Source organism: Manis javanica, chromosome 2 (genome assembly GCF_040802235.1).
Source record: "Manis javanica isolate MJ-LG chromosome 2, MJ_LKY, whole genome shotgun sequence".
Taxonomy (NCBI): domain Eukaryota; kingdom Metazoa; phylum Chordata; class Mammalia; order Pholidota; family Manidae; genus Manis; species Manis javanica.
This window is the reverse complement of record NC_133157.1, coordinates 12773647-12800623: the sequence shown is the minus strand read 5'-3', so window position 1 is coordinate 12800623 and position 26977 is coordinate 12773647. Positions and strand designations below refer to the sequence as shown.

The 26977-nt window shown below is 57.8% G+C and overlaps 1 protein-coding gene across 14 annotated transcripts in view; it reads left to right on the top strand.

The window, feature by feature from the left end:
- DAB2IP (DAB2 interacting protein) overlaps window positions 1-26977 on the top strand; it is a 189767-nt gene that overhangs the window by 151812 nt on the left and 10978 nt on the right. For 12 of the 14 annotated variants that reach the window (XM_037022218.2, XM_037022216.2, XM_037022221.2 and 9 more), the window contains 10 exons: window positions 9128-9281; window positions 10989-11087; window positions 11926-12480; window positions 15593-15737; window positions 15828-15972; window positions 18784-19020; window positions 20643-20844; window positions 22754-22932; window positions 24938-25826; window positions 26554-26706. In XM_037022218.2, coding sequence (XP_036878113.2) covers window positions 9128-9281; window positions 10989-11087; window positions 11926-12480; window positions 15593-15737; window positions 15828-15972; window positions 18784-19020; window positions 20643-20844; window positions 22754-22932; window positions 24938-25826; window positions 26554-26706 — 2758 coding nt within the window. The remainder of the gene's footprint in view (window positions 1-9127; window positions 9282-10988; window positions 11088-11925; window positions 12481-15592; window positions 15738-15827; window positions 15973-18783; window positions 19021-20642; window positions 20845-22753; window positions 22933-24937; window positions 25827-26553; window positions 26707-26977) is intronic. The other 2 variants (XM_037022217.2, XM_037022222.2) reach the window with 2 other exon arrangements.

The following is a 26977-nucleotide window of genomic DNA, read 5'->3' as shown; positions in this document are numbered from 1 at the left end:
CTGCTTTGCGGTCCCCAAAGTAATTTGACAAGTCTGACAGCTATTGATTAAAAACCCGAAATTATTCAGGCTGCAGGATGACTTGGGGGATTAGATAGAAAGTTTTTGTTTCTTCTTTCTCCATATACCCCTTTTACCTCCCCCAACAAAGAAATAAGGTGGGGAGGTATATGTATTCCTGAATGTTTTTTGAAAACTCCATTAGGCTGCAGAATTATACTGGGAAGGTGGGGATGGGGGTGTGGTCCAGCTGCTGAGGGGTGCCTCTCCTGTTCAGGGACCAGAAACAGCACCCCTCACATCCCTGGTGTCTCCTGAGGTCTGTGGCCCAAGTCACTAGCAGGCAGCATGAGGAATCACTCTGGTAGAGGAAACAGTTGTGGTAGCTGGTATATGGTCCCTATGTTTGTAAGGAGTTGACATATTGGGGGTTTTGTGGCTCTCTCTTAAGCTGCTCATCAGGTGAGGAAACAGCAGCCTAGAGAGAAGGGGGAGCTTGTTTAGGGCCATACAGTGAGTCTGTGTGTCCAAGAGACAGACCTGCGGGCCCAGGTCACAGGCAGATTAGGAGCGGACCAGGACCGGAGCCCAGGACTCCCTTGTCAGGCCCCTCCTCTCCTTCTCAGGCCCCAGACTGGCGTAGTGTAAGGTGGACACCAGGGCTGTCCGAGGGAGGGGGATGGGCTGTTAGGATTCCAGCTTTCGCTTCGGGACTGTGGGACCTGGCCAGGCCACTCCTTTCTCCGAGCCTCAGTTTCCTCTGGTGTCCTAAAGCTTCCTTCATTAAATCCTTTGGATTAACTCAGGTGTGCACGGGAAAGGTTGCTTCACAAACCAGGTCTTATCAGACCTATTTGAGTTCCTGTTCCTCTTTTCTGCTGGGGCAATACAGCCTTTTTTTTGGTATCATTAATCTACAATTACATGAGCAACATTATGGTTACTAGACTCCCCCCATCATCAAGTCCCCCCCACGTACCCCATTACGTCACTGTCCATCAGCGTAGTAAGATGCTGTAGAATCACTACTTGTCTTCTCTGTCTTGTACAGCCCTCCGCGTGCCCCCACCCCACCACATTATGTCTGCTAATAGTAATGCTCCTTTTTTTCCCCCTTATCCCTCCCTTCCCACCCACCCTCCCCCATCCCTTTCCCTATGGTAACTGTTGGTCCATTCTTGGGTTCTGTGAGTGCTGCTGTTTTGTTCCTTCAGTTTTTTTCTTTGCAATACAGCCTTTTGTGCGGGGCTGTTGGGAGAAGGCTGTGTGATGATGAGCATGCCTTGGTAAGAACCTGTCACCAAACTGGGCATACAGCAGGTGCTTAGTAAGTGGCTGTTGAGTCCAGGCTGCCACAGAGGTGATCATTTGGTTAGTGTATATGGGGAGTCTCCTGGGGGGTCAGGCCTAGTGCTTTGCTGTAGCCAAAGCATGTGATGCGCCATCCTGGTGTCCTGTTTTGGTTGCCAGGGTATGGATTCTCCTTTGCCAGCTCAGCCCTGTGGTGGCGAGGGGAAGTGCATGCATGGGTAGGATGAGGGCAGGACACCAGGCACCTCCCAGCCCAGGGCTCAGTAAGTGGATGGGATGGGGTTACACTGGTTCCCGTGGCTGCTGGGACCCACTCCCTTGCCTTGGACTTGGAACCCTGTGCTGAGAGGAAATCTGCCTCCAGGCCCTGTCATCCGAGGAAGCCTTCCCAGGCAGGGTGGCCAAACTCCCTGCCTTTTAAGGACAGGCTGCATTTCCCCAGGGCCCTAGGGGCCACCAGGCAGCTGCATTCTTTTCCCCTCCCCTGGGACCCCAGCAGGGCCAGGATTGAGTTCTGGCCTTCTCAGCAGCCGGTTCCCAGGCCAGCAGGGCAAAGCTGGGTCTGGGGAGAGATGGCTCTGCCAGTGGGCATGGCCTTGTTTGTGTCCTGATGCTTGATTCCCTAGAGTTCAACACTGTCACCCTGACTGTCCTGCCGGACCCAGCTCCCTCCACTGTGGACAAGCAATTCTCAGCACAGTTCCCAGGGCCTTCCTTGCTGTGAAAGGCAGGAGCGTGGTTGGCAGGTTCTGAGTGAGGCTGGAGGCTGCAGGTCCTGCCAGGCCCTGTGTGGACACCTGCTCCATGGAGACCAGCCTGGTCCAGGGTTCCTTTCCCTTTGGGGCCTGGGTGGAGCAGTAGGCCATAGCATGGGCCCATACAAGCATGGGAGTGGAAATTGGTTTGGGTGTCTCTGTCAAGGAGTCATAAGCAGGGGGGTTGAAGCAGCGCCTCGCTGGGGTCTGCTGCCTTCCCCCCTCTGGCACCCTCTCCTTTCCTTTTCATTCAGGAATTTAAGGACTTTTTTTCTTCCTTTTTTCTTAAGGCCTCCCAGAACATTTGGGTAGATGTAGTTTGTTCCCACTTTGCATATGGGGAAAACTGAGGCACGAGAGGGTAAGGGATTTGAGTGACCAGAGAAGAACCTGGAAACGGCTGAGGAGGGAGTCTCTATCCTGCACTGCAAATGTTAGGGGCATCACCTAGCCTAGAACCGTCAGGCTTGATAACAGCACGTGCTTCCTCCATCACCCTTGTGCCCCTGCTCCCAGCCGTGTCTGCAGTGAAGTGAGCGAATAGAACAGAAGGAAGACAATGGAACTGTCGGGAGTGACTGGAGGTGCTGGCATTTACTCCTCATCTCCAGAGCCTCTCACCTGCACCATCTTGTTTGATACTAGAGCAGCCCTGTAAGGAAGGTCTGTCATTCTCCCCACTTAGGGATAGGGAAACTGAGGCCTGGAGAGTTGATAACCTAAAAGTACTCAAGGCTGCATGTCTTTTAAGGAGTGGAGACTAGATTTGCTCCTACAGTTGGGCACTCTTGACACCAGGCCATCTGCCCATTCCCAGCTACAGGTGTGTGTGCGTGTGTGTCCCTAGGGCTCACTCAGCTGCCTGCCTGCGTTTGCTGCCTCCCTCTTACCCAGCAGTCCCCGAGCAGTGCAGGCATCCCTCTGCGGCATATCTAAAAGGGACTTCTCAGCTCCTGCCTGTACACTTCAGGGACAGGGTTCCCACTGCCTCTGAAACCCTGTCAGTCGGGCCGGTGTGTGGACAGCTGTGACTGAGTTGGTCTCAGCCCTGCCCTCTGAGGGCTTGCAGGGCCGCTCCCTCGGTCCCTTTGAGATTTGGGCAGAGATTCTGAGCCTCTGACTTCCCAGGCTTTCAACTCACCCCACCCGCAGCTGGGAACATCCTCCCCTTGTTGTACTGGGCTTTTGAATTATCGCAGGCTTTGTTTTTGGGTCTCCTTCCTCCTTGAAATAATAGAGAATTCGCTCAACTTCTGTATCTCTAACCTTTTGGAGAAAAAAGGATGGAGTAGAAAAATAGCTCATGGGTTGGCTGTGAAGCTATCAGATAAGGCTGGTGGCCCAGGAGTCAGGACAATGTCCTGTTGTTCCTGCTACTCAGGCTGCACAATGTGCTCCTGTTGGGGCCTGTCTGTGTTGTCAGCAGTGGCTCTGCCTGTGCCTGTGGCATGCCCACGTTTCCTGGGCTCCCAGGCCAAGCAGAGGCTGCCACTCCAGCCAGCCCCCTGGTACTTCCTCCTGGCCTTGGAATGAGTGGTCATGGAAAGCAGGCCAGCTGGCTGTGGGCCTTTTGCTGTGGGGCGATGGAAGGGCCGGTCTTGCACTGATGGAGTTACTCTTGGGCTCTTCTGAGTGAGGGTCAAATCCCACTCAGCCTCTTGACAGCTGGATGATCTTGGGCAAGCCACCTGGCATTTCTGAGGTGCGGCGGCTCAGTCCTGATGGCTGTCATGAGAATTAGGTGGGACAGGGGCATGGAGTGGGGCTCCGCCACATGGCCTGCGTGTGTGTGATTGTCTGGAGACCTGAGACCGGCATGATGGGGGCTGCATTCGGGCAGGCCTTTAAAAACTGAGAAAGATGGATTTCCTTAGGCAGAAAAGTGTTGGGAAAGGTGGTATGGGTTTAGAAAATGGGGGACAAAGCCCTCAGAGGGAGGGACTCACTGGCTGGTCAGCAGCCAGTGGGGTGGGAGAGTCTAAGCCCTCTCTGGGGGGTGAGGGGAGGTGGGGAGGGAGGGGAGGGCGGGCTCACCGCTAGGCTAAAGCACTGCAGCTTGATTCTCTGTCGGCTGTAAGGGGAGGGGGTGGGGAGCAGAAGTGACACCATGTTGGGTAGAGGGGCCCCCCAGTGGGTGGGTGCTGCTGTGGTCCAGATCAGGAGGGCTGGTGGCGCACTCCTCCACCACCACTCCAAGGCCTTGGCTTTCCCGTCTGTGACCAGGGAGTCGTGGTGTCACCCCCTTCCTGGGAAGGGTGAGGATTCCATGCCAAGGAGGACACAGCAAAGCCCTTCTAAGCGGCTGGCTATGGTTGGGAAGGGGACCGCAGGGACAGAAGGGCCTCTCGTGGGGGGCGGGGGGAAACTGTCCAGGGTCTAGAGAATGAGACATTTCTGGACTCAGAGGGATGGGGCTATGGTGGGGGATACAGCTGCAGAGGGCAGGATGACCTAGGGAGAGAGAGAGAGAGGGAGCACCCCATGCTTGGACATGGCCCCAGTGTTTCTCAGAGATTCTGGGTGAGCATCTTGGCGCTGCTCTTGCTAATTGGCTTTGAGCAGGCACTTGCCCTGATGACCTGGGTTGTCTTTGTCCCTTCTCCCAGTCAACCGAGGTCTGAGGGTTTAGGGAGGATTGTCCTCATCCCCGCTGACCTCCTCCCCTGGGCCTAGCTCACCTTGGCTGCTGGGTACTGGGGTTTTGCTTGAGAAACTTGGGGGGTGGGCGGGGCTCTGAATCTTGGCACTAAGCCAGACCTAGCCCTACTCATGAGGAGCTCCCTGTCTGGCAAGGAGACAGCTCTGTGGCAGACCTTCCCAGCATGGCCTGCTGAATGTCAGAGTGCTGGGACCACATGTGAGGCTGCTGTTTGCTCCAGGAGTCTGGAGGGCTTCATGATTGAAGGGACACGGATGATGGGTGTTGGAGGTTGGGTAGGTCAAGGGGACTTATGGGCAGAGGGACTGCATGTGCCTGGAGGCCACCTGAGGGAGAGGAGCCCAGGGTGGGGGTGGAACAGGCCAACGGAGCCCAGTGAATCCCCTGTGCGTGGCTCAGAGGCCTGCGGAATGCCTCTCCCTGAAAATCCTCCAGGCCCGTCTTCAGTGTGTGCGCAACACCACTCATTTCCATTTAAAACAGGAGTCCTTCTTCCCTTTTCAGGTAGGGAAATGGCCCCTGGGGACTTGGGGTGGGGAGGTGACACTAGGATGATGATGAGACCCAGCCCTCAGCTTCTCGCCTATGAAGTGGGAGGCAGGGGCAGGTGAGGCCAGTAGCTGCCCCCTGGCCTTGTGAGGATTCAGCAAAGTGGTATTTCCTGTGGGCACAGCCCCAGGTAAGTGTGGCCCAGGAGTGCTGGTGAGGAGGGCCAGGAGGGTGGATCCCACAGCCATGGTTCGAGACCTGGTTCTGTTAGAGGTATGCGACCCAGCCCCTGTGAGCCCAGTGGAGTCACTGGCATCCCTGGCAGGGTTGGCGGGGGAACCAGCTGTGATCTGGGCTATGGAAGTGCTTTTCACAGTTGGAGGCCCCAAGTGAAGGCCTTTTGCCCTTCTTGGTGCCCTTTACCAAGGGCACAAAGGCCGTAGTTTCCAGGGACACAGGAGGTCAGCACGGGAAACCATCACAACTGAGCTGGGCACTGGGGAGGCCATGGAGTGGGAGTGTTGGGCCATCTTCTCTCCTGGCCCAGCCTTGGGTGGCAGGGAGATGCAGAGGCTTGTTAGAAGTGTCAGGCCCCAGACCCCCATACCACATGGGGCAGCCTGGGCAGGGCCCCCAGACTGACCTGGGTCCCTATTTCAGCAGGGGCCATGGGCAGATCAAGTAACTGCTGCCCTGCGCCCATCTTACCTTTATGTAAAACAGGTAGGTGAATACTCCTGGCAGGGTTATATGAATTGAAATGAAAACAAGGATGTGAAGGTGGCCACCTGGTGCCCTGTGCTGAGTGGGGACTAGTGTCTGGGGGGGTGCCTTCCTCCTGGGAGTGGAGTGCAGTGGAAAGGGGCCAAGCCACCTGCTCCCTTTCCCTGGGCTTCTTGGGTAGGGAGACTGCTCTCCGCTGCTCCCCTGGAGCCTGGGCAGTCCGCTGAGTTCTCCTCCCTCCCTCCCTGCCCTCGTGGCTTCTTACCCAGCCTGGCAAAGGCAGGGTGGGGTCAAGTATGCCTTGAGTGATTGATGAGGCAGGCAGTCCCTGCTGTGGGCCGTGGGGGCCTGGGGCAGAGGCTGCAGGCCTGGGACGCAGCTGGCTTTCTGGAGGGGGTGGTTCTTAGGCCCTGAGGTGGCCCTTCTGGGTCCAGGAAGTAACCAAGTGACCATTTTCCCTGAGCCCCAGTCATTGTATCAGCCACCACTGCGGAGGTCCTATCCTGGCAGGGTCACAGCAGAACAGCTATAGAATGTGATGCAGAGGTGTGTGTCAGGCTTGATGAAAGGGGCCCCTTTCTCTCCTGCCATGAGCCTGGGGAGGAAGGTGGCAGATAGATGCCAGGCTGAGCAGGAAGGATGCGTCTGCATGTGAGTTAGAGAGCACGGCCCCCTGGTGCTGCCCCCACTGTAGTCAGAGCCTGGTCCTCTCCTGTGCGGGGGCAGCCTGGCAGACTTTGGAGGAGCCAGTAGGCTGCCCTGGGTACTATGCTGCCCCCATTCCTCTTCTCCCCAGTGGGCTCTGCTCCAAGTCCATTAGCTGTGAGAAGCCCTGGGGAGGTGGGAAGGGTCAGCGCTGTCCCCTGCAGCCAGGATGAGTTAACCGTGAACTTCTCTGCAGCCCTCTGCTCAGTCAGGAACCTTCCCAGCGAGGCCTGGGCCAGCTGGGGCATGTTTGTGTGGCAAGATGGTGGGGAAGGACAAGGAGGGTTCTGTGGCCACAGACTCCAGGCTCTGGCTGCTCTGGGGTCTGGCCCAGGCCTGCTGGGCTCCTGAGCTATAGAACCAGGGCCCTGTTGGGTCTCCCTGGGCAGGCCCAATCCTCTGAACTGTGCCTCCCTTTCCCCTCCCAGCCTGCTTGTTCAGGCACCCCAGGCAGGAGGTGGCCTCAGCGTACCAGCTCCTCCCTTTGCACTTCCTGGGTCCCTACTCCACCCTCCCAGCATCCTTACCTGGCAGGAATTTGCAGGCTGGGCCAGGAAGCAGCCTGATTCCAGCCCGCAGGCTGGGTTTGCAGCCCTGGACAGCAAGCCAGGGGGCTCTGGGTCCCAGCCTTCCTGGGCTTGGTGACTTCTCTGGCATCTGAACAGGGTGTGTCTCACACTAAGGTATGAAGCCCCATCCTGGGAGGGAGGCCTGGAGGCTGCCCGTGTGGTGGGTGGCCCAGCGTAGTGGGCAGTCCCACCCCTGGCGTCAGTCAGTGTTGTGATGGGGAGGAGGCTGGAGCGTGTTGGGGAAGAAGCCTGGCAGCACCCAGAACTGAGTGGTATGCTAAGGCCCCTGTGCACACGTGTGAAGTGCTGCCTGCCAGAGAGGACCCTGAGGAGCAGCACATGCCAGCAGATTGGGTCTCACTGAGGAGTTCCACGCGGAGCCCTGGGGGTTGGGTCGGCTGTAACTTGACTTCAGCCTGACTCATAGCTGCCTGCTGGTCTGTCCATTTCCCCTCAAGTTCTCGGAAGTTCTGCCCGAGGGTGTCAACTCAGCTAAGTGATGTGAGCCCTGTCATGTGCCAGCTCTGTGCTGGGCATGGGAGCAGCTGCGGGAAAGCTAACTGGGTCTTTTTTAGGATTCCCAAGGGCTGGGGTCCCCATTTCAGCTCTGACTCCCATGCAGTGCCTAGCACAGGACTCCACGATGGGGCAGGCTGTTGCCACAGAGGTGTAGAGCTTGGGGATTGGGGGTGGCCCCTGTCAGCCTGTGAGGCCTCGTGGTGGGGCCTGTCTGGTTCATCTCTGTATTCCTGAGCCCACACACAGTGAGCCTCAGTCCCCCTTACCCAAGGTGGGCATGGAAATTGGGTTACAGGGCATGTGCCTGATGGCAAGTGTTTGGTGACCCTACCAGGCCTCACTGGCCTGAGGGTGTTTGACAAGGGAGAGAACGATGGACTGAGCCTCGGACCAGCAGAAGGTGTTGTAGGAAGGAGGTCTGGGTGGGCTAAGCCCAGGGCGGGTTCCACACCATCTCCAGGGGTGGGGGCTGTGGACATGAATGGGGCAAAGCCTGCCCAGTCTCCATGCTAGGGGTGGATGAGCAGGCCTGGCTGGTCCTCAAGCTTTTCCTGAGCCCCAGCTGTGGGAAGCGGGCTCTGGGGGGCACTGCTGTGTGCTGTCAGCTCTGGAAAGGGACACTCACCTCTCTGAGGTGGACTGTGCCAAGCACCGGTGCTGGTGCCATCTGAGTGCTTTCCATGTGACGTGCTGAGGAAACCGAGGCTCAGGGTGGGGAAGTGACTTGCTCAGGGCCATACAGCACATGACCAGTGGGCCAGGTCCCAGGCCAGGTCCATCAGAGCCAGTCCTGGCTGGGCTCCATTTGGTCAACTACCTTTGCTCCTTGTGCTGTGTTGGGCCCCCAAGCTCCTGCACGTGGCCCCTTACTGAGTCTCGGCGGCCTGGCTGCTGTGTAGACTGCTGCATCCCCACAGTCCTCATCTGTAAGAAGCGGGCAGCAGAGGTCCCTGGGGCTGGCCCCCCTGAGTAGGGATGGTGCATGAGAAAGAGCTCTGTTGGCAGTGATGTTCTGGAAAAATGGGTGACAGCTTTGGTTTTGGATGGGGACGGGGTGGAGGGTAGGGGAGGTGGGGAAGGCTGTCTGGGTCCTGTGGGTCTCTAAGGCTGCTTAGAAGTTAGGCCAGACCCTACCTCAACTCAGTGGTGGACTAATTTTGCCCCTTAGTGGCTGAGCCACTTAGCCAGAGTCCTGCAGTGGCGAAAGGGACTAACAGGTTTCTGGGACTCCAGTATCACAGTGCTTTTCTTCCCCTGAATTGGCCCTAAGACAGAAAGGACAGTGGGAGTTGAGAGGAGTGATTGCCTCCAGCTTGGGGGTCTGGGCAGGCCTCCTGGAGGAGAGGGGAAGGGAGGGGAGTGGCAGGCACAGGCTGACACAACTGCCCACCCTCCAGGTCCCATCTGATGCCAAGGCTGAAGGAGTCTCGCTCCCACGAGTCTCTGCTCAGCCCCAGCAGCGCAGTGGAGGCACTGGACCTCAGCATGGAGGAGGAGGTGGTCATCAAGCCCGTGCACAGCAGCATTCTGGGCCAGGACTACTGCTTCGAGGTGGGTCGCACTGTTGGAGCAGGGCAAGGCACTGGCATCCTCTCCTGGTAAGGCCAGGTGTCCTCCAGGTACCCTTCTGTGTGGGTTTGGTGTGGGCCAAGCTCTTGGGGCAGTGGCTGGAATCTGCTCACAGCTTTTGGCTCCTAAGAGACCGTTAGGAGCTGGGGAATGGAGGACTTCATTTTGGCTCTGTGGGCTCCTTGGAAATGGACCAGTACCGTCCTTCATGCTGGCAAAGGCAGGAGGCCTCAGGAGGTGAAAGGGAATAAACACCTCTGTGGAATTGCCTGAGCCCCAAAACCCATGTCTTGGAAAACCTGTTAACCCTCCTTAGAAACCCCTGTGCAGTGTCAGGTAGCAGAGAGTGCCCCCTTTTCTGGGCCTGTTTCTCCCTCTAATTAGAGCCAGAACCTTTCCTGCTCTAGCCTTCTGTGACCCAAGATTTGAGAGCAAGGGGCCGACCATCCGACATGGCAGGGCTTTCACTGAGGATCACTTGTCCAGTCCTTCACTGTAGTTGGAAAATCTGAGGCCCAGAGAGGGCAAGATAATTTCAGAGGTCACACAGCAAGCCTGAGGCCAAGCCAGGACCAGGGTAACTGTTGCAGGTGTTCCTAAGAGTTCTAATTGCTTCTCCAGTGATTTCTATTCTCTTCCCATCTCTTTCTGGGAAGCTTCCCGTCCCCCACTCCCACTCCCAACAACCTTGTGTAATTAGAGGAGCTCTCTCATGGAGGAATGAGCCTGGTAATGAAATCAGGCACTTGGGGACTAGTGTGACAACCTCCTGGCACCCCCAGCCTCAGGGAAAGAATGGAGTGGTGTTTGGTATGTGCCCTACACCCTGTGCCCTCTGGGTGCCCTTTCTGGTTCTAGACTGCTGGTCCAGTTGGGGTCCATCTGAGCTCCACGTCTTTGCCTGGGGCAAGCTGATGACAGTGCCTGTCTACCTGTCCAGAGCAGGCGGTGCTGTGGCTTGTGTGGGCCATGAATGGCTAGAGAGAGTCTAGTTTCCCTCTCTAGAGCCCTTGGGAGGTGCTGGGACAGAGTAGGAGCAGCTTGGGCTGCACCCCTTCTCCTGGAGGAGACTGGAGGATGAGCAAGAATCAGACGGGAGGGTAAGGGTTCCAGGCAGGAGGACCCCGGGGCCCAGCACACCCAGGCAACCAACTCTCTCATTTCTCTGGTCTGGCCCCCCAGATGTTAAGTGTCCATGACCATCATTGTAGTCACTGTCCTTAGCCATGAGAAGGTGCCGGCTGAGGACTGAAGCGATCCATTTTGCCGACCTGTGGTTTCTCTTTGGCACCTGGGGCTCTGTCTATAGAGGAAGGCTTGGGTTAAGCATTGCCCTCTGATCGCAGGCAGGTGGCCATGCCTTCTCTCTCTCCATTCCCGGACAGTGATGTTGAGGTCAGAAAGATGCTTTCATATGGTCAGAAGGTGCTGAGGCAGGGGTGAAGAGCCAGGGCAGGCATCAGATGGCACAGGGCCGGCCACCTCCTCTCACTTCTCTGGGGCTGCAGGTCTCAGGGCATCACCTGCACACGTGAAATATGGGGGTCTCAGTGAGCCTTGTTCTGCCTTCTCTCTGAGGCTGTGGGGCAGACCTGGCGGCTGAAGCCCGCCAGGCACCCGAGGCCTTCTGCCCCTCCCAGCCTCACTGTGTTTCCCTCCCCTGTGACACTGTTCTGCCATTCCCCGCAGGTGACAACGTCCTCAGGAAGCAAGTGTTTCTCCTGCCGATCAGCAGCTGAGAGGGATAAGTGGATGGAGAACCTGCGGCGGGCAGTGCACCCCAATAAGGTAGGTGTGCACTCTCTCACCAAAGCATGAGGGGTTGAGGTTAGACCCAGAGCAGACTCCCAGCATGAGGAAGCAGACAGAGGGATCTCTGGGTGGGCTGGGAGGCAGGGCCCGAATGGGCATAGTGTCCGGCTCTGAAAGAGGAGCTGGAGTGGGCCCAGTTGTCCCAGGTGCTCTGGGCCTCTGTCCCAGCTACATGCTGATGGCTGAGCCAGAGAACTGGGTATCCCACTGTTGGGAATTGGGTGCTGGTGTCCGGCTCCCTGGAACTCTTGGCTCCTTACCCACGGCTGATCCTGCTTGTGCATCTGATCCAGCATAGACATCCTCGGGGGCTGTGCCCTCTGTATTCCCATTGCCCGTGGGCTCCCCCCATCACGTTGTAATGACCTGCTTCTGTGTTTACCTCACTGGCTGACTTAGGGTCTAGGCTGGGTCCTGATCACCGTGACATTACAGAGGACGGGGCCTTAGCAGTGGTCAGACCGGCAAACTACAGAAGGGCTAATAAACGGCACAGCCACCTGCTGCGTGCCAAGCATTGTGCCAGCGTCTTATTTGCTTTCTCACTCTATTTTATTCCTGTTTTGCAGAAAAGGAACCTGAGGCTTAGATTAAGTCACTGCCCAAGGTCAGTGAGCTAGTATGAGGCAGAGCAGAGATCCAGCCCCGTGTCTGTCAGACTCCAGAGCTGTCCCTGCCCCACTGCCCACCCTGCCTCAGGGCCCAGGTCCTTCACCTTCGGGGGCCCATCTGAGCTGACAGATCTCCTGCTCTGGGCTGGGCAGTGGGTGGGTGGTGGGACTCTGCAGTGACCGTGCTCCTCGTGCATGTGCAGGACAACAGCCGGCGTGTGGAGCACATCCTGAAACTGTGGGTGATTGAAGCCAAGGACCTGCCAGCCAAGAAGAAGTACCTGTGTGAGCTGTGCCTGGATGACGTGCTCTATGCCCGCACCACGGGCAAGCTCAAGACGGACAATGTCTTCTGGGGCGAGCACTTCGAGTTCCACAACCTGCCACCCCTGCACAACGTCACTGTCCACCTGTACCGGGAGACTGACAAGAAGAAGAAGAAGGAACGCAACAGTTACCTGGGCCTGGTCAGCCTGCCTGCTGCTTCTGTGGCTGGGCGGCAGTTCGTGGAGAAGTGGTACCCGGTGGTGACGCCCAACCCCAAGGGCGGCAAGGGCCCCGGACCCATGATCCGCATCAAGGCCCGCTACCAGACCATCGCCATCCTGCCCATGGAGATGTACAAGGAGTTCGCAGAGCACATCACGAACCACTACCTGGGGCTCTGCGCAGCCCTCGAGCCCATCCTCAGCGCCAAGACCAAGGAGGAGATGGCGTCGGCCCTGGTGCACATCCTGCAGAGCACAGGCAAAGTGAAGGTGCGTGTTCGGGCCATGGGCGGGGTCCCCCACATAGCCTGGCCCCATGGAAAGGCCTGGTGACATGTACTAGGTCACCTGTCATTCCCCAACTCCACATCTTGGGTTTCAGCTCTGTTGGAGGCACTGGTCACTGCCAGGTAGGCTTCCTAAACCCAAGAGTTGCATCATGGAATAGGGTGCTTTGTGCTCCTCTCCCATGGTGGGAGCTGATTGCTGAGACAGGTATGGAGCCAATGAATGGGATCACAGTTTGACATGAGAAAGTGGGTTTTAGCGGCTTCCCCGTGGCCCCTGAGGCTCAAGGGAAATGGCCCGTGGCCAGCCTCTCCCATCACTCGGGACCCCATGACCAGACATGCATGTCTGTCGAGGCACTGAGTTTGGTTGTTATTCCAATAGGTGACCAGCAGGGCATAGCCACTGTCACAGCCCCAGCCTCACCCCTCACAGATTCACACGCAAGGTACACACAGTCACTCCTGCAGCCACTTGACAGCCAGCTAGAGGGCTACAGCTGTCCCCAGCCCCACAGCCCACAGGATGGGGACTGTCTGAAAGCCGTCCAGGAGGCCCTACTACTGCAGGACTGCAGGAACCCAGCTCTCCCTCCCTGCCTCCTTCCACCTTCCATGCCGTGCCTCAGCCCCACCCTCTGGTTCTGGGGACAAGTGGGTGGCTTCAGGAAGGCTCCCTGCCGCGCGCCCACCCAGTGCAAGGAGTATGGTTCTGTGGGTCTCTGCCTCTTCCTGCCTTCCGCCGTGGCAGGAGCTGCGCAAAGCAGGTGTAGTAGAGAAGGGTCAGATGTGGGGTCCATCCACACTGCAGAGCGCCTCATGTGCTGGCCTGAGGAGCTGGACATGGTGTGGTTTGAGAGCTGAGTGGCCTGGGATGGGTGGGGGACGACATGTGTCAAGGTCCTGAGCCCATAGCCTGGGGTGGGGAGAGGCACAGATTGGGGCCCAGGCCTTGGGTCCCCAGGGCAGAGCCCATGGCACAGGACTCCACTGGGCCTCCTTATCCTCTTCCCTGTCCCCAGAAGCCCCTGGGCTCCTGCTGGCCCTCCAGAGCCCCCCACTGCCTGTTGGACTAGTGGTGTGCAATGGGTGCAGGGCCAGAGAAGGGAGATTCCTCAGCGTGGGTGGGGAGGGGGTACACAGTGTCCTCCCTGCTGCTGGAGCCCCTCCTGCCTCTGCCCCGGCCTTTGGGCCTGACTGGCGAGGCTCACTGTCCTTAATTTCCTGGTCAGTGTTGGGAGGGGCTGCTGGGAAACAGTGAGTTGAGGAAGCCCCTAGTCCCAGAAAGGGAGCAAGGGAGGTGACGGGTTCGAGCAGCGTCCCTTTCTGCTGCTGTGTCTGTGCTGCAGCACCTGGCTTCCGAGGGCTGGGCTAGCCTGGCCTAGAAGGCCCCTCTGCTCTGCAGTGACCTTTGTTCTTGGGGCTCACAGCTGAGACAGGTGAACTGAGGCACACCTCATGGAAGGAGGTGGAAGCCGGGCTCTGGTCTCCCTGCCTGGTGGCCGCTCAGCAGGTTTGGGGAGTGATAGGCAGAGGGATAGAAAGTAACTCTTGCTGGGTGACGTGTCTGAGCTCCTCGTCTCTGAACACTTGGGAAGTGATGTGGTGGACTTTCTGAGAGGCAGAGTGTCTGATTAGGACCCTGTAGTCCCCAGGTGAAGGCCTGCCTTCCTGCCCTCTTCCCAGGCTCCACTTTTTGGAGTTTCTGTCCATGGGCTCCAAGGGACTTCTCCTTGTCATCTTTTCCTCCCTCAGTGCAGCAGGAGTAATGGCCTGGGAGGCAAGAGATTGCTGTTCTCCCGCATTGGGTCCTGGCTCTAAGGAGAGCTGCTTGTCCTAGCTGGGGCCTAGCACCCCCCAGGGGTTTGGGAAGGTCCATGGGTATGAGCAGGAGCCTGGCACAGCTGCAGGGCCCCATGCAGTACTTAACCCTACTTCTGTGTGTTCAGAGATGGGGACCCTAGAGGTCATCTGTAGGGCATGAAAGGGTCCTCAGGCTGTGTGGTACCTAGAAAGGTCAACAGCTGCATCCCCCAGCCCCTCCTGTCTCACCATTGGCCAGCCATGTCTCCTAGGCCTAAAGCTCAGTTCTGAATTTCAGGGACCACTCCTGACTTTAAGTAAAAGGCCCCAAACTTGTGCATATTGGAGTGAGGAATTCCAGAGCACCAGAAACCCTGGTGCATTGCTGGGCACCTTGCGGCATCCGTGCTGGGTGGCCTCTGCCCTGCCCATAACCCCTCCTGGGCCTCTGACTCCCGGCCTGTCTTCTTTTCTCCCAAAGTCACAAGGTTGATTGTGGGTGTGAGGAAGCAGGGGCCCCAGAGGAAGCAGGTTCGTTATGCAGCCTCTCTGCAATCGGGCGGGAAGGCGGACTCAGGCTTGCTCCTGGGGTCTTCCCGTGACAGTGTGCAGGACCGATAGGCTCATCAGATTAACAGCTGTCATGCCAGCACATCTGGAACCCACAGCAGTGAGGGGCTGTGGCCCTGGGTTCGTCAGGTGGGCAGTGATGTCACCACCTCCCATCCAAGCCAGCGTCTGTGCTCTTACCATCTAAGCGCTGGCTCACTGCCTTCCAGGCAACCGGATAGCCTCTACCTCTCTCGCCCTTCCCTGTGGGGCTGCGCAGAACAAGTCTCTGTCTGGTGCAGGGAGACCCCATCAGAGTGATGGGTGGATAGTGGCGGCTGCTTGTATGATGGAGAGAGGGCAGCCTGTCTGTCCTCATTGGCACTGACAGTGACAGGAGGGGGAATTCTGCTCTGGTCAGCCAGCCAGGCTTGGTCAGGGCTGAACAGGGATTTGAGACAGCTGGACTGACCATGCTGCTGGCTTATGGCTGCATGTAGCATGCTCTTGCCCAGACCTGCCTTCCCGATCCCTGGACCAGCTCTGATGCCACCAACTCTAGGCGGCTCCCCTCATCAGGCTTCCCTGCCCCCAACTCTCCAGCCCCAACGGTGGGCATAGCTTGGCAGTGGGACAGCCTCAAGAAGCAGGGGCTTCTCCTGCCTTGGGAGCAAGTCTAGAATCCTAGGTTCCTACCTGCCAGGCCTGCTCAGGTCCGCTGTCCTCACCTCCTGCCACCCCAGGACTTCCTGACAGACCTGATGATGTCAGAGGTGGACCGCTGTGGGGACAATGAGCACCTCATCTTCCGGGAGAATACACTGGCCACCAAGGCCATTGAGGAGTACCTCAAGCTGGTGGGCCAGAAGTACCTGCAGGATGCACTAGGTAGGGAAGGTGTTGGTCAGCAGGTGGGCAGAGGGTGGGGTTTGCGCACCAGGTCTTCACTTTCCCCTCCATGTGCCCTCCTGGCCACAGGTGAGTTCATCAAAGCGCTGTATGAGTCGGACGAGAACTGCGAAGTGGACCCAAGCAAGTGCTCGGCCTCTGACCTCCCCGAGCACCAGGGCAACCTCAAGATGTGCTGTGAACTGGCCTTCTGCAAGATCATCAACTCCTACTGGTCAGCACTGCCCCTACACCTCCTTGACCTCAGCTGCCCAGGGTCTCCCCACCCAGAATCTTACCCATCCCATGTTGGCGTGCCAGGCGCTGTGCTAGCACAGCATGCTTCATCACATGCAGACAGCTCAGTGAGAGGGTCCTGTTCCATTACCCCAACTTATAAACAAGAGAGCTGAGGCTTAATAAGGAGAGGGCAGGTGACACACATGGATCCTCACACAGCCTCCAAGTCATGGCTCTGGGATCAGAACCCACCCTATCCATGACCCCACGGAGTTTTACTGGGCTAACCGGTCCCTGTTCTGGTCCTTGTTATGCTCTCAGATCTAAGGGAATATTGAGAAGATATCAGGACACGGTTTTTACAGTGTTAAGAATCTGGCCATGGCAGTCCATCTGCATGTTTGTTAGCGAGCATCGTCTGTGTGCCAGGCAGTGGGGCCGGGTCTGTAGCAACAGGAAGCAAGACTGACAAGGCCCTGTGGAAGGTGGATGGCTTAACCTGAGATTCCCCATCTGTCCAAAGGAGCATGGTATTCACAGGCTTGATCAGGCCCAGAAGGGGCTTGTGTGGGTGCCTGGGCACCAGCTGGGCCTCGTGCTGAGACTGTAGAAAACAGAAAAGAAAGGGTTGGGCTTTAAATAGAAGAGAGGTCTGCAGGCTGTCGCCAACCCCAGAAAGGAGCAGGGGTGTGTGGAGCAGGCCGGTCGTATGGGACTGCCGTCAGGGCTGGAATCAGTCCCTGGGCCTCTTGCTGCAAGGCCCGCTTCCCAGGCACCCCTTGTTCCTAGAGCACAGGTCCCTGGTGGCTAGCCGACCCAGTGCCAGGCACAGCCTCAGCACGGTAGCTTGCATGACTCCCAGGGGGTCCTTGATGCCAGCTCTGAGCACTGGGGTGGTTTTCACATTGGAGAAGCTCCCTGCATTTTCTCATTGCTCCAGCTCCTCCCCTCCCGCTCAAGCCTCTCCCCCAACCCCCAGGCATACTTGACTCCTTTTTTCAGTGGAGCCTCTTTTTCTCCCCTTTGCTACATATGCTCCTTCTCTTCCTGCTTTAAGGCCTTATGCCCATCTGTCTTCTGTGGTCCTTTTCCATGTCACCAGACATAGCTTACCCTTCCTGGGCACCCTCTGTCACAGCCCCAGTCCCATCAGAGTGGGATTGTGCATGTGTCTGAAACCATTTCCTGAATATGCCTGGATTACCCTGGGGCAGAGAGGAGGGCTCAGGAATGATTTTCTGTGCCTGAGGGACAGGCAGAAGTAGGCCTGCTAGGTGAGCCAGAGCCTTGGGGCGGAGACAGAGGGAATGGCCAGAGCCAGTGGAGTGGGTGACCCCCTGCCCAGGTTCCTCTGCCCCTTGGCTGCACCAGGTGTTCACCTGGGGCCAGCCTGTACTCTTGGGCTAGGTCAGAAATGACCCCACAGCCTGAGGCGGAGGAATAGCCTTGAACTCTATGGGAACACACTTCCCACCCTTGGGCTGCACTGTGCTTTCACCCTCTGGCCCCTTGTTCCCAGGGCGGGCCGGGTGTGGGGCACAGGGGAACATATCCATGGACAATGATTTTCCATTTCCTCTTTTGGCATTTGTAAAAGGCCTGGAGGCACCTCTCTGTTCTAGACAAGGCCACTGATTTATTGCCATCACTCAGCGGGCCTGCCCAGCCCTGTGCCGGGCCCTTCAAGGGCCAGGGCTAATGGGTGCCCACCCTTACTTTCCTTCTAGCATGCCCTTGTTGGTCCAGCCATATTCACTGCAGACAGCCTGCTGGGCTTGGTGCTTGTAGGACAAGGGCCCCTCAAGTTGATCATGGCTTCTTATGGCCTTGGGGTCTCAGCCATAGGTAGCCCCCATGAGGTCTGCAGGGCAGGCCTTGTTCTCAGTGTTGTGTGAGGAAACTGAAGCTCAGGGAGAGCCAGCTATTGCTCAGAGTTCCCTGAGCTAGTGAGAGGGCCAGGCATAGACTGGGTTCAGGAAGCCCTGGGGCCTGGCTTGTCCCAGGCAGGGGGCACATCTTTTGGGTGGAAAGACAGGAAAGCCACTTAAAGATTGGCCAGGTGGGGCCTGACTGTAGCAGGTGCCCAGTGGAGAGATCCCCCCCAACCAAGTGCTGGGAACCCTCCCCACCCTCCTTGGGTCGCCCTGGAGAAGTTACTCCCTCCATTTACCTCCCTGTCTGGAAAATGGAGAACCTGTTCTCACCCTGTAGTTGGGATGTTCCTATCTTGATCACTCCAAGCTCTGCTGGAAAACCTTGGATTCCCATGACATCATTCAAGTAAAGGGAGTGAGTCTCAAAGGCCAGGGATGGGAACTGATGAGCAGTGGGCTGTTCCAGTTGTGTTTTCCTCACTCCCCCCTAGACCCAGATGCCTACTCTCAGGGAATGGGGAAGCCCTGGGGTGGGCAGGGCCTGGACTGCATGCTGGCCCTTGCTGTCGGCTCTGCTTAGGACAGAGACCCAGCTCCTCTCTGCTGGCGTCCCATCCCATGTGGCCCCTTGCTGGGGTGTCCCTGCTCCTGCTTGCTGAGCACTCACTGTGCCTTCACTGCGCCGAGCATTCCCTGTGCTGTTGCAGCTCAGCAGCCCCTCCTGATGCATGGCCATGCAGTGACAATGGCGGTGGCGGTGCTGGTGGCTGGTAATGGGCTCAGAGAGCCCAGGCAGTGGGCCAGCTCGCACAGCTGTTAGGGCAGGTGGACAGGACTGGAACTCAGTGTTCTGCTGGGCACAGAACCAGGTCCCTGCTCTGCACCCTCCCGTCCTGACCCCTACCTGATGACCCTCATCTGTCCCTACACAGTGTCTTCCCACGGGAGCTGAAGGAGGTGTTTGCCTCATGGCGGCAAGAGTGCAGCAGCCGCGGCCGGCCCGACATCAGCGAGCGGCTCATCAGCGCCTCCCTGTTCCTGCGCTTCCTCTGCCCGGCCATCATGTCGCCCTCCCTCTTCAACCTGCTGCAGGAGTACCCTGACGACCGCACTGCCCGCACCCTCACCCTCATCGCCAAGGTTACCCAGAACCTGGCCAACTTTGCCAAGTGGGTGCCACGCTGAAGCAGGCAGAGGGCAGGGCGTGGGCTGGAGTCGCAGGGCAGGCCACGGGTTTCCGCCCCCGAGCCGGGCTGTGCAGCAGGCCCTGATTTGTCCCTGTCATCCTCAGCCCTTTCCCTCCCCATTTCTTCAGATAAAATCCCCACACCCCATCTTTCCCCTATAAAAGTACATGCCATTTTGGTATGTTTTCTTAATTTTCAAAGGCGAGAAAATGAGATATTTTTTCCTTCTGCTTTTTTGAATTAACATTTTATAACAAGGATTCTCCCATGTACTTAACATTCATAAGCCTCATTTTGAAGTGAATGACTAATGTGCCTTCAAGGGAGAATGGCCCGGATTTCCTTAACCTGTCCCCTGTGGTTGGGCTCCCAGGTTGTTTCAGACTGTCCTTGTTTAATGCCGCCAAGGATGTCTTTGCTATAAAGCCCCTCAACGTTCTCAGCTGTACCTCAGCGAGTGGGTGGGAATGGGAGGTCCTGGCCCTCTAGGCGGTCGTTCGCTGTGTGTGGATGGAGCCCTGTTCCCGGTCCTGCTCTGTGCCAGGCTCTGAATCACATTGGGTCCCAGAGCTCCTGGGCCAGCACTTCCGCAGGGGAGAAAGATGCAGAATGAGCAGCAGAGCAGTGATGGCGGTGCTTGCGGTCCCTGAGGAGGGCCCCAGGAAGGCGTGCTCCCCCAGCTGCATGTCAGGATGAAGTGTTCGTCCTCCCACCGAAAGGCAGCAGGAGCAGTGAGGGAGGCCCTCGTGCTGGAAGCGAGGCACTGTGGCATTCCTAAATCGCCAAGTGCCAGGCTGGGAGAAGTAGGAGATGAGGCCCAAGAGGACAGTTGGGACTTGAAGGACAGGCAGGACAGTGGGAGCCGCCAAAGGACTTTAAGCAAGGGAGAGGATGGTTCTCATTCATTCTGTGTCCTGAAAAGGTGAGCCTGACAGCAGTGGAGCAAGAGGGTGGAGGGGGCAGGACTGGCAACCTGGAGGCCGAGAGGAGAGCATAGCTGTGGTTCCGGCAAAGGGAAAGTGGTAGACGTGCTGTGGGAGTAGGGCAGGGTGGTGGTGCGCCAGGGGCTGCAAGGGCAAGGGGTGGTTAGAGGGTGAAGTCAGCAGGCCTGGTCATCTGAGGAGGTGGTGTCTCCACTTGGGACAGGGAGCCTGGGACGAGGGCTTGGGTTTGGGGTGGTGGAGATGACTTCAGACTTGGCCAGGCTGAGTACAAGGGAGGTGCCCATGGAGGCACATGTCCAAAAGCTCAGCAGAGAAACCTAAACCTGGCTGAGTATGACTGAGAACTAGCTGCACACCAGGCCATTGAAACTTGGAAAAAAAGAAGAAAGAGTGACCAGCAGTGAACAGGGTGTGAGGGCCACAGAACATTCTGGGTTCTGTGAAAAAAGTCTGGAAAGGGTCTGTGGACTTAGCCATGAGGAAAGAGGGCCCTGGGTGAGAGCAGATTGGTCGACTTGGGGAGTTAAGTGGTGTGAGAGGCAGGGGATAAGGAGGAGGGATGGGGCTGAGGAGGTGGGTGGGGGTGTCTCAGAGAAGGGGGCTCCTGGGTGGGCCGGGCTGCCTGGGGCCCAAGGCCCTTACCCAGTGCTCCCCCTCCAGGTTTGGCAGCAAAGAAGAGTACATGTCGTTCATGAACCAGTTCCTGGAGCACGAGTGGACCAACATGCAGCGCTTCCTGCTGGAGATTTCCAACCCCGAGACCATCTCCAACACAGCCGGCTTTGAGGGCTACATTGACCTGGGCCGGGAGCTCTCCAGCCTACACTCGCTGCTCTGGGAAGCCGTCAGCCAGCTGGAGCAGGTGCCTGTGCCCGGGGGGCTGAGGGCAGGTCACAGGCTGCTAGAGAGCTCAGGGATGCTCCTCCTCCCAGCATAACCAAGGAGGGCACAGTGTTCACTGTGTGCCGTGGGTCTGCAGCCCTCTCTGGGCGCTGGAGCCTAGGGTTCCAACCCAAGCCCCATCAGCATAATGGGGAGCTCTGGGGCCCGTTCCTCTGGTGGGGAGTGCCACGTTTCCTCACCAACACCTGCCTGGGGAGCCCACTCTGCATACTGGGGCTTCGGCTGTGCTGTGCCATGGAGTGATGGATTCCATGTATAAAGGTGTGCTCTCTAGCTGTGAGAAACATGATCAGATTTGCTGCTTCTCCAAAAATGTCCCTGCTCTGGATTTTGAGGCCACTGATATGAAAAAGACTAAGGAGATGCTGTGCCTCGTATGTCAGGCAGAAAGTTGCAAACCCTTACAGAACTGTCCTTGACCATCAGTTGAAAAGGTTATTCCCTAGACACCTCTGACCCTGCGCACCCACTTGGTGGGTGCCCTCCATGGCCTGGGGTTCCACTGCCAGTAGTCCCAGCCCACTCAGTGAGAAAATTCTTGTTAGGAAGTGCCAGGCCTGCCAGGATCCACTTCCAGAATATCTGTTGCTTTCTAGGTCTCTAGGAGACCACCTTACAAGTATTTGCTGCTGAATCACAGCTCATAAGTCCCTGTGGTCCTGTCCCAGTCCCTATCAGAGACGTTTAGGGCACTCTGGTGTGCAGCCTTCTAGGCACAGTCGTGCATGGCTAAGTACACTTGCAGGCACAGAGTTCTCTTCCCTTTTTGTTGATCTTAAAGTGAGAACTCACATGTGTGCTGTAGTGTGTCTTACTCACTGTGTGAGTATCTTTCCAGTACGCACTGCACCACCACCGTGACATTCTAACAGCCACAGACTGACTGCATAGTTTATTTCACCAGTCCCCTGTTGCTGGACACTCAAGTTAGCCCCAGCTGTTCACTACAAACAGAAATTGTTGCAGCCTTTCTGCTCATTTATATCCACTTCCTGTTGGCTGTGAGAGGTACAGGAGGGGGGATGGTAACGAAGGCCGAGGCCCTGTCCTCCACTGCTGCCCATACCAGTTATTCCGACTGCCGTTTACTGAGCCCCTGTGCCAGCCACCATCCTGTCTGCACAGCCAGGTGGGAAGTATGGGAGATGGGCAGTCATCACAGCTGACGGTGGTACAGCAAACATTTGAAATGGAACTGTCTGCCTCTGAATTCTATGTTCTATCGACTGCGTGAGTTTTGACGTTTCATTTTTGTACAAAGTCCTATGTAAAAGATAGCATAAACAGGTGAAGGAAGATTCCACTTCCCCGAGCTTGGCTCCGTGGCCTGGAATCCTTCGCACATCCATCTCAGCCAGGCCAGTGAGGCTCGGATGAGCTTTCACCTGACCATCCGTTTGCTGCTCGTCTGACAGGCATCTGGCAGTACCTGCTCTGTGCCTGGACCATCCACTGGGGCTCAGGTGTTGAAGCGGGCCACCTGTGGAGTAGGTGGCATGAGAGAAGGCTATCTCAGAAGCCTTTTAGATAGGGAGGTACAGGTGTGGAAAATTCTGGGTCTCCACGTGGGCTTTCCTTGAAAGCACTGAGGTGGGATGACTTAGGGTGGAAGGCTTGGACTAGATCAGTGTTCCTCCCTTTGGGCCTTGTGCCCCTTCCCAGAAATATCCAGGGAACTGATGAAAAACATGATTTGTAGATTCGTGGGCTTCCCTCCCTTCCCCAGAGCTGCTGGGTCTGACCAGCGGGAAAAGTCGGGGGTCTGCGTTTCTGACGACCCCTCAGTTTTGTTGAAGCACAGTGGCTGTGCATGCATAGCTTCCCCACGTGGCCCCAGCAGGTCACACCTGCCTCTTCTGTCTTTGCAGAACATTGTATCCAAATTGGGGCCCTTGCCTCGAATCCTGAGGGATGTCCACACGGCGCTGAGTGCCCCAGGCAGTGGGCCGCTCACGGGGACCAACGACTTGGCCTCCACTCCCGGCTCTGGTAGCAGCGGCATCTCAGCTGGGCTACAGAAGATGGTGATTGAGAATGATCTCTCTGGGTAAGAGCTGTCGGGCATGCTGGGTATGGTGGGGTGCCACCTGAAGTCTTAGCTGGGGAGGAGGATGTCTACGCAAGTGTTTATAAAAATACGTAAGGTGAAACCTGAAATATGCTGTGTCGGCCCTATCTGGTGAACCCCATTTGGGAAAAATTAGGGAAGGCTTTCTGGAGGAGGTGCTGCTGTAGTTTTGAGCTTTTCAGGGAAAATAACATTTCCATTGGTGGACGAGGCATTCTAAGTAGAGGGACTAGCACAAACAAAAGCCTAGGAAAAGACAGCTGTTCTTTTGAAGAAAAATTACCAGTCCCAAATACCTCCAGATCATCCTGGTGTGTGTTGAAAATACTTGTTCTTGTATTGCCTGGGTCTGAATGAGAATCTTCTGAAGTGGTGCTCTGCAGGGTGTGTTTTCAGCAGAAGCTCAGGTGACTCTGCAAGGCTTTGAGGCTGGGAGCCCCATGGAACTAGAGAGATGCTGAAGCCCAGCCGTCACTCTGAGCCCTTAGCCCCTGGGCACAGTGCCCTATAAGTAAAACGCCCACACGGTGGAGGGGGAGGCAAAATGTTCTCAGATGTTGATGTCAAAATGAGAATATTCCTTTTAAAAACTCATCGTTTATACTGAGCCATTTATGCCCCACCTGTACACTCCCATCCCCAACCAGGGCCATCACGGACCAGCTAGTGAGGTGAGGCTGGAGCGGCAGAGTTGGGAGTCTGGTGTCATTTTGCGGTGGCAGCAGGAAGGGTTTAAGCTGGCGAGAAATTGAGATCAAGAATGGGGGTGGGGAGTGTGCACAGGACTGGATGCCCAGGAGGGCAGAGATGCAGAGGCCAGGTCCCTCTCAGTATTAGGGGTCCGTCCATACAACCTGCCCAATGAGGCAAAGCAGGATTTCAGGTGGAGGAACACCTTGGCCGAGAGGTGGCCAGACACGTGGGTCCTGAGGAGATCTGACCTGTGTGTGCAGTGGGACAGCCAGGGCTGCAGCTGCCCTGGGTTTCTCCCAGCTCATCTGCTGCCCTCCAGCTCCTCCCAGCCCACAGGTGCTATAGCCCCGGTGGCCACAGCCTGCCCACCTAAGTCCCTTCAGTTGGGGTGAGGTTCTCCCTCTCCATCCCAGGCTAAGCCAAGTCCAGCTCCCCATTCCAAGCACAAGTTGAACCTCCGAGTCCTTCCTGCCTCTGCCAATTCAGAGCCCTGTTTACCCCCACATCCTTCCCTCTGAAGCCCACCTGGCCCCACCACATCGTGCCTTCCTCAAGGAGCCAGCCTCAAGGTGGAGATGGGGGGAGGCTGCCGCCTGCCACTGCCGGTGTACACCCTCCCCGCCTGAGTCACACCTTGAGGATCCTCCTCTGGTGCCTTGTTTTTGCCAAGAACACCAGCCCCCGCCTGCCAGTCAGACAAGGGGTGGCAGCAGCAGACTGGGTTGGGGGGAGGCTTCACCAGGTCCCCGCTTTGGTTATCAGTCTGATCGGGAACAAGAGAGGAGAGGCAGAGGGATCCCCTGTGGCTTTGAAGTCGGAGCTCTTGGTGCACGACCCTTGGAGAGCAGAGAGCACTGCACTGTAGGTTTGGGTTTAGCTAGGGGGAATTTTCCAGAACACTCCAGGCCCTGTACCTGTTATCCCAAGATGCAGCTGAGCAGGAAAAGGGCCAGCCAGACAGCCTGCTTTTAGAACCAGCATTGGCCCCTGGGGCAAAGGTTCTGTGCAGGAGCAGCCATCTCGGCGGCTTAGTCCTCGTGGTGGCGTCTGCCAGGGGCAGCTCCCTGTGCCGTGGTTTGGTTTTGCAGATGGGCCACTAGTCCCTGGGTCTTGCTTTTGCTGCCCCTACGCCCCCCTTCCCCCCTCCCTGGCCTTCCTGCTCTGCCCCCAGCCCTGGCTCAGGCTGCCAGGCCCCGGCAGGTTGGCAGGGCACCGGGTTTGGACCCGCCTTGGCCGCATTCACACTTTTTCTTCTCCCCTTCTTTCCCTGTGTGTGCTTGTCTCCCTGCAGTCTGATAGATTTCACCCGGTTACCGTCTCCAACCCCCGAAAACAAGGACTTGTTTTTTGTCACAAGGTCCTCCGGGGTCCAGCCCTCACCTGCCCGCAGCTCGAGTTACTCAGAAGCCAACGAGCCTGATCTCCAGATGGCCAATGGTGGCAAGAGCCTGTCCATGGTGGACCTTCAAGATGCCCGCACACTGGATGGGGAGGCCAGCTCCCCGGCGGGCCCCGACGCCCTCAGCACCGATGGGCAGGTGCCTGCAACGCAGCTGGTGGCTGGGTGGCCGGCCCGGGCAGCCCCAGTGAGCCTGGCAGGGCTGGCCACAGTGCGGCGGGCAGGCCAGACGCCGACCACACCGGGCACTTCTGAGGGCGCACCAGGCCGGCCCCAGCTATTGGCACCGCTCTCCTTCCAGAACCCTGTTTACCAGATGGCGGCTGGCCTCCCTCTGTCACCCCGTGGCCTCGGCGACTCTGGCTCTGAGGGCCACAGCTCTCTGAGCTCCCACAGCAACAGTGAAGAGTTGGCGGCCGCTGCCAAGCTGGGAAGTTTCAGCAACACAGCCGAGGAGCTTGGGCGGCGGCCCGGGGAGCTGGCACGGCGGCAGATGTCACTGACTGAGAAGGGCGGGCAGCCTGCGGTTCCACGGCAGAACAGTGCCGGCCCCCAGCGGAGGATCGACCAGCCCCCGCCTCCGCCCCCACCGCCGCCTCCTGCACCCCGAGGCCGGACGCCGCCCACCCTGCTGAGCACCCTGCAGTACCCGCGGCCCTCAAGTGGAACCCTGGCATCGGCCTCGCCGGACTGGGCCGGCCCTGGAGCCCGGCTGCGGCAGCAGTCCTCCTCCTCTAAGGGCGACAGCCCCGAGCTGAAGCCTCGTGCTGGGCACAAGCAGGTCAGTGCTGCTGGGTGGAGGCCCGGCTGGGCCATCACAGCCCACGTCATGCTGCTCCTCCTGGTCATTTCACCTGTACTCAGCTGCCATCCCATGCTGAACGATGCCACCTTCAGCCCCATCCCACCAGCCTGCCACACACACACCACCACTCCTCTCCTCCTGGGCCCACCGGTGCCTGCTGGGTCCTGTGAACAAGGCACACATTGACCTTAGGGTCCCTCTGCCAGTTCCCCCAGGGACTGCTGGGGTCAGGGAGAAAGACGGGAGGGCCCCCATCTCCAACTCCCGGCTTGTGAAAGCCTTACCCAGGGCAGGAGTCCACCTGTCCCCACAGACCCCCGGGCCACCCCCACCCCCGCTCTGAGCTGGCCTCCAGGACTCAGCTGCCAGGGCGCACGGGTGATTCTTGTCACCTAGGAACACATGTGCTTTGGGTTGAATGCACAGCCTGCTGGAGGTGAGCTCACCTGCCCTCTCTTGGCGGCAGAGAGCAGCCCTCAGGAGGCCGCCTGCGCCCTTGACTCGGCCTCAGGAGGCCTGCCATCCAGGAGAGGGAGTTCCTGGGTGGGGGGCTGCATCAGGCGGTGCTCCGTCAGCTCGAAGTTCCCTCACTTCCTGCCATGCCTCCGACCGCTTGTGCCCTGTGGCTCACCTGGTGCCACAGCCTACCCCCTCTCCTCCCCACCACCTCTTGCCAGCCCCTCACAGCTCTGTTTCATTGTAGGGCCCTTCACCCGTGAGCCCCAATGCCCTGGACCGCACGGCCGCTTGGCTCTTGACCATGAACGCGCAGTTGTTAGAAGACGAGGGCCTGGGCCCAGACCCCCCCCACAGGGATAGGCTAAGGAGTAAGGAGGAGCTCACCCAAGCAGAAAAGGTAAAGCCGGACCCTGGCAGTTTGGGGCAGGGCGGGGCTGCCTCTCTGGGCAGCTGGCAGGATGCTCACCCTTTGAGACCCGAGTAGGGGGTGGGTGCTTGTTCCCGCAGATGGCCAGTCCCTCCCAACCTCTGGTCCCATGTGAGCACAGCAGTCAGTGGGATGTGGAGGAAGAGCAGCAAGACAGTTTAGCTGAGGCCCGGACGGGCTGCATGTGAGACCCACCTGGGAATCATAATTCAACCCAGACTTGGGACCTGGTCATCAGACC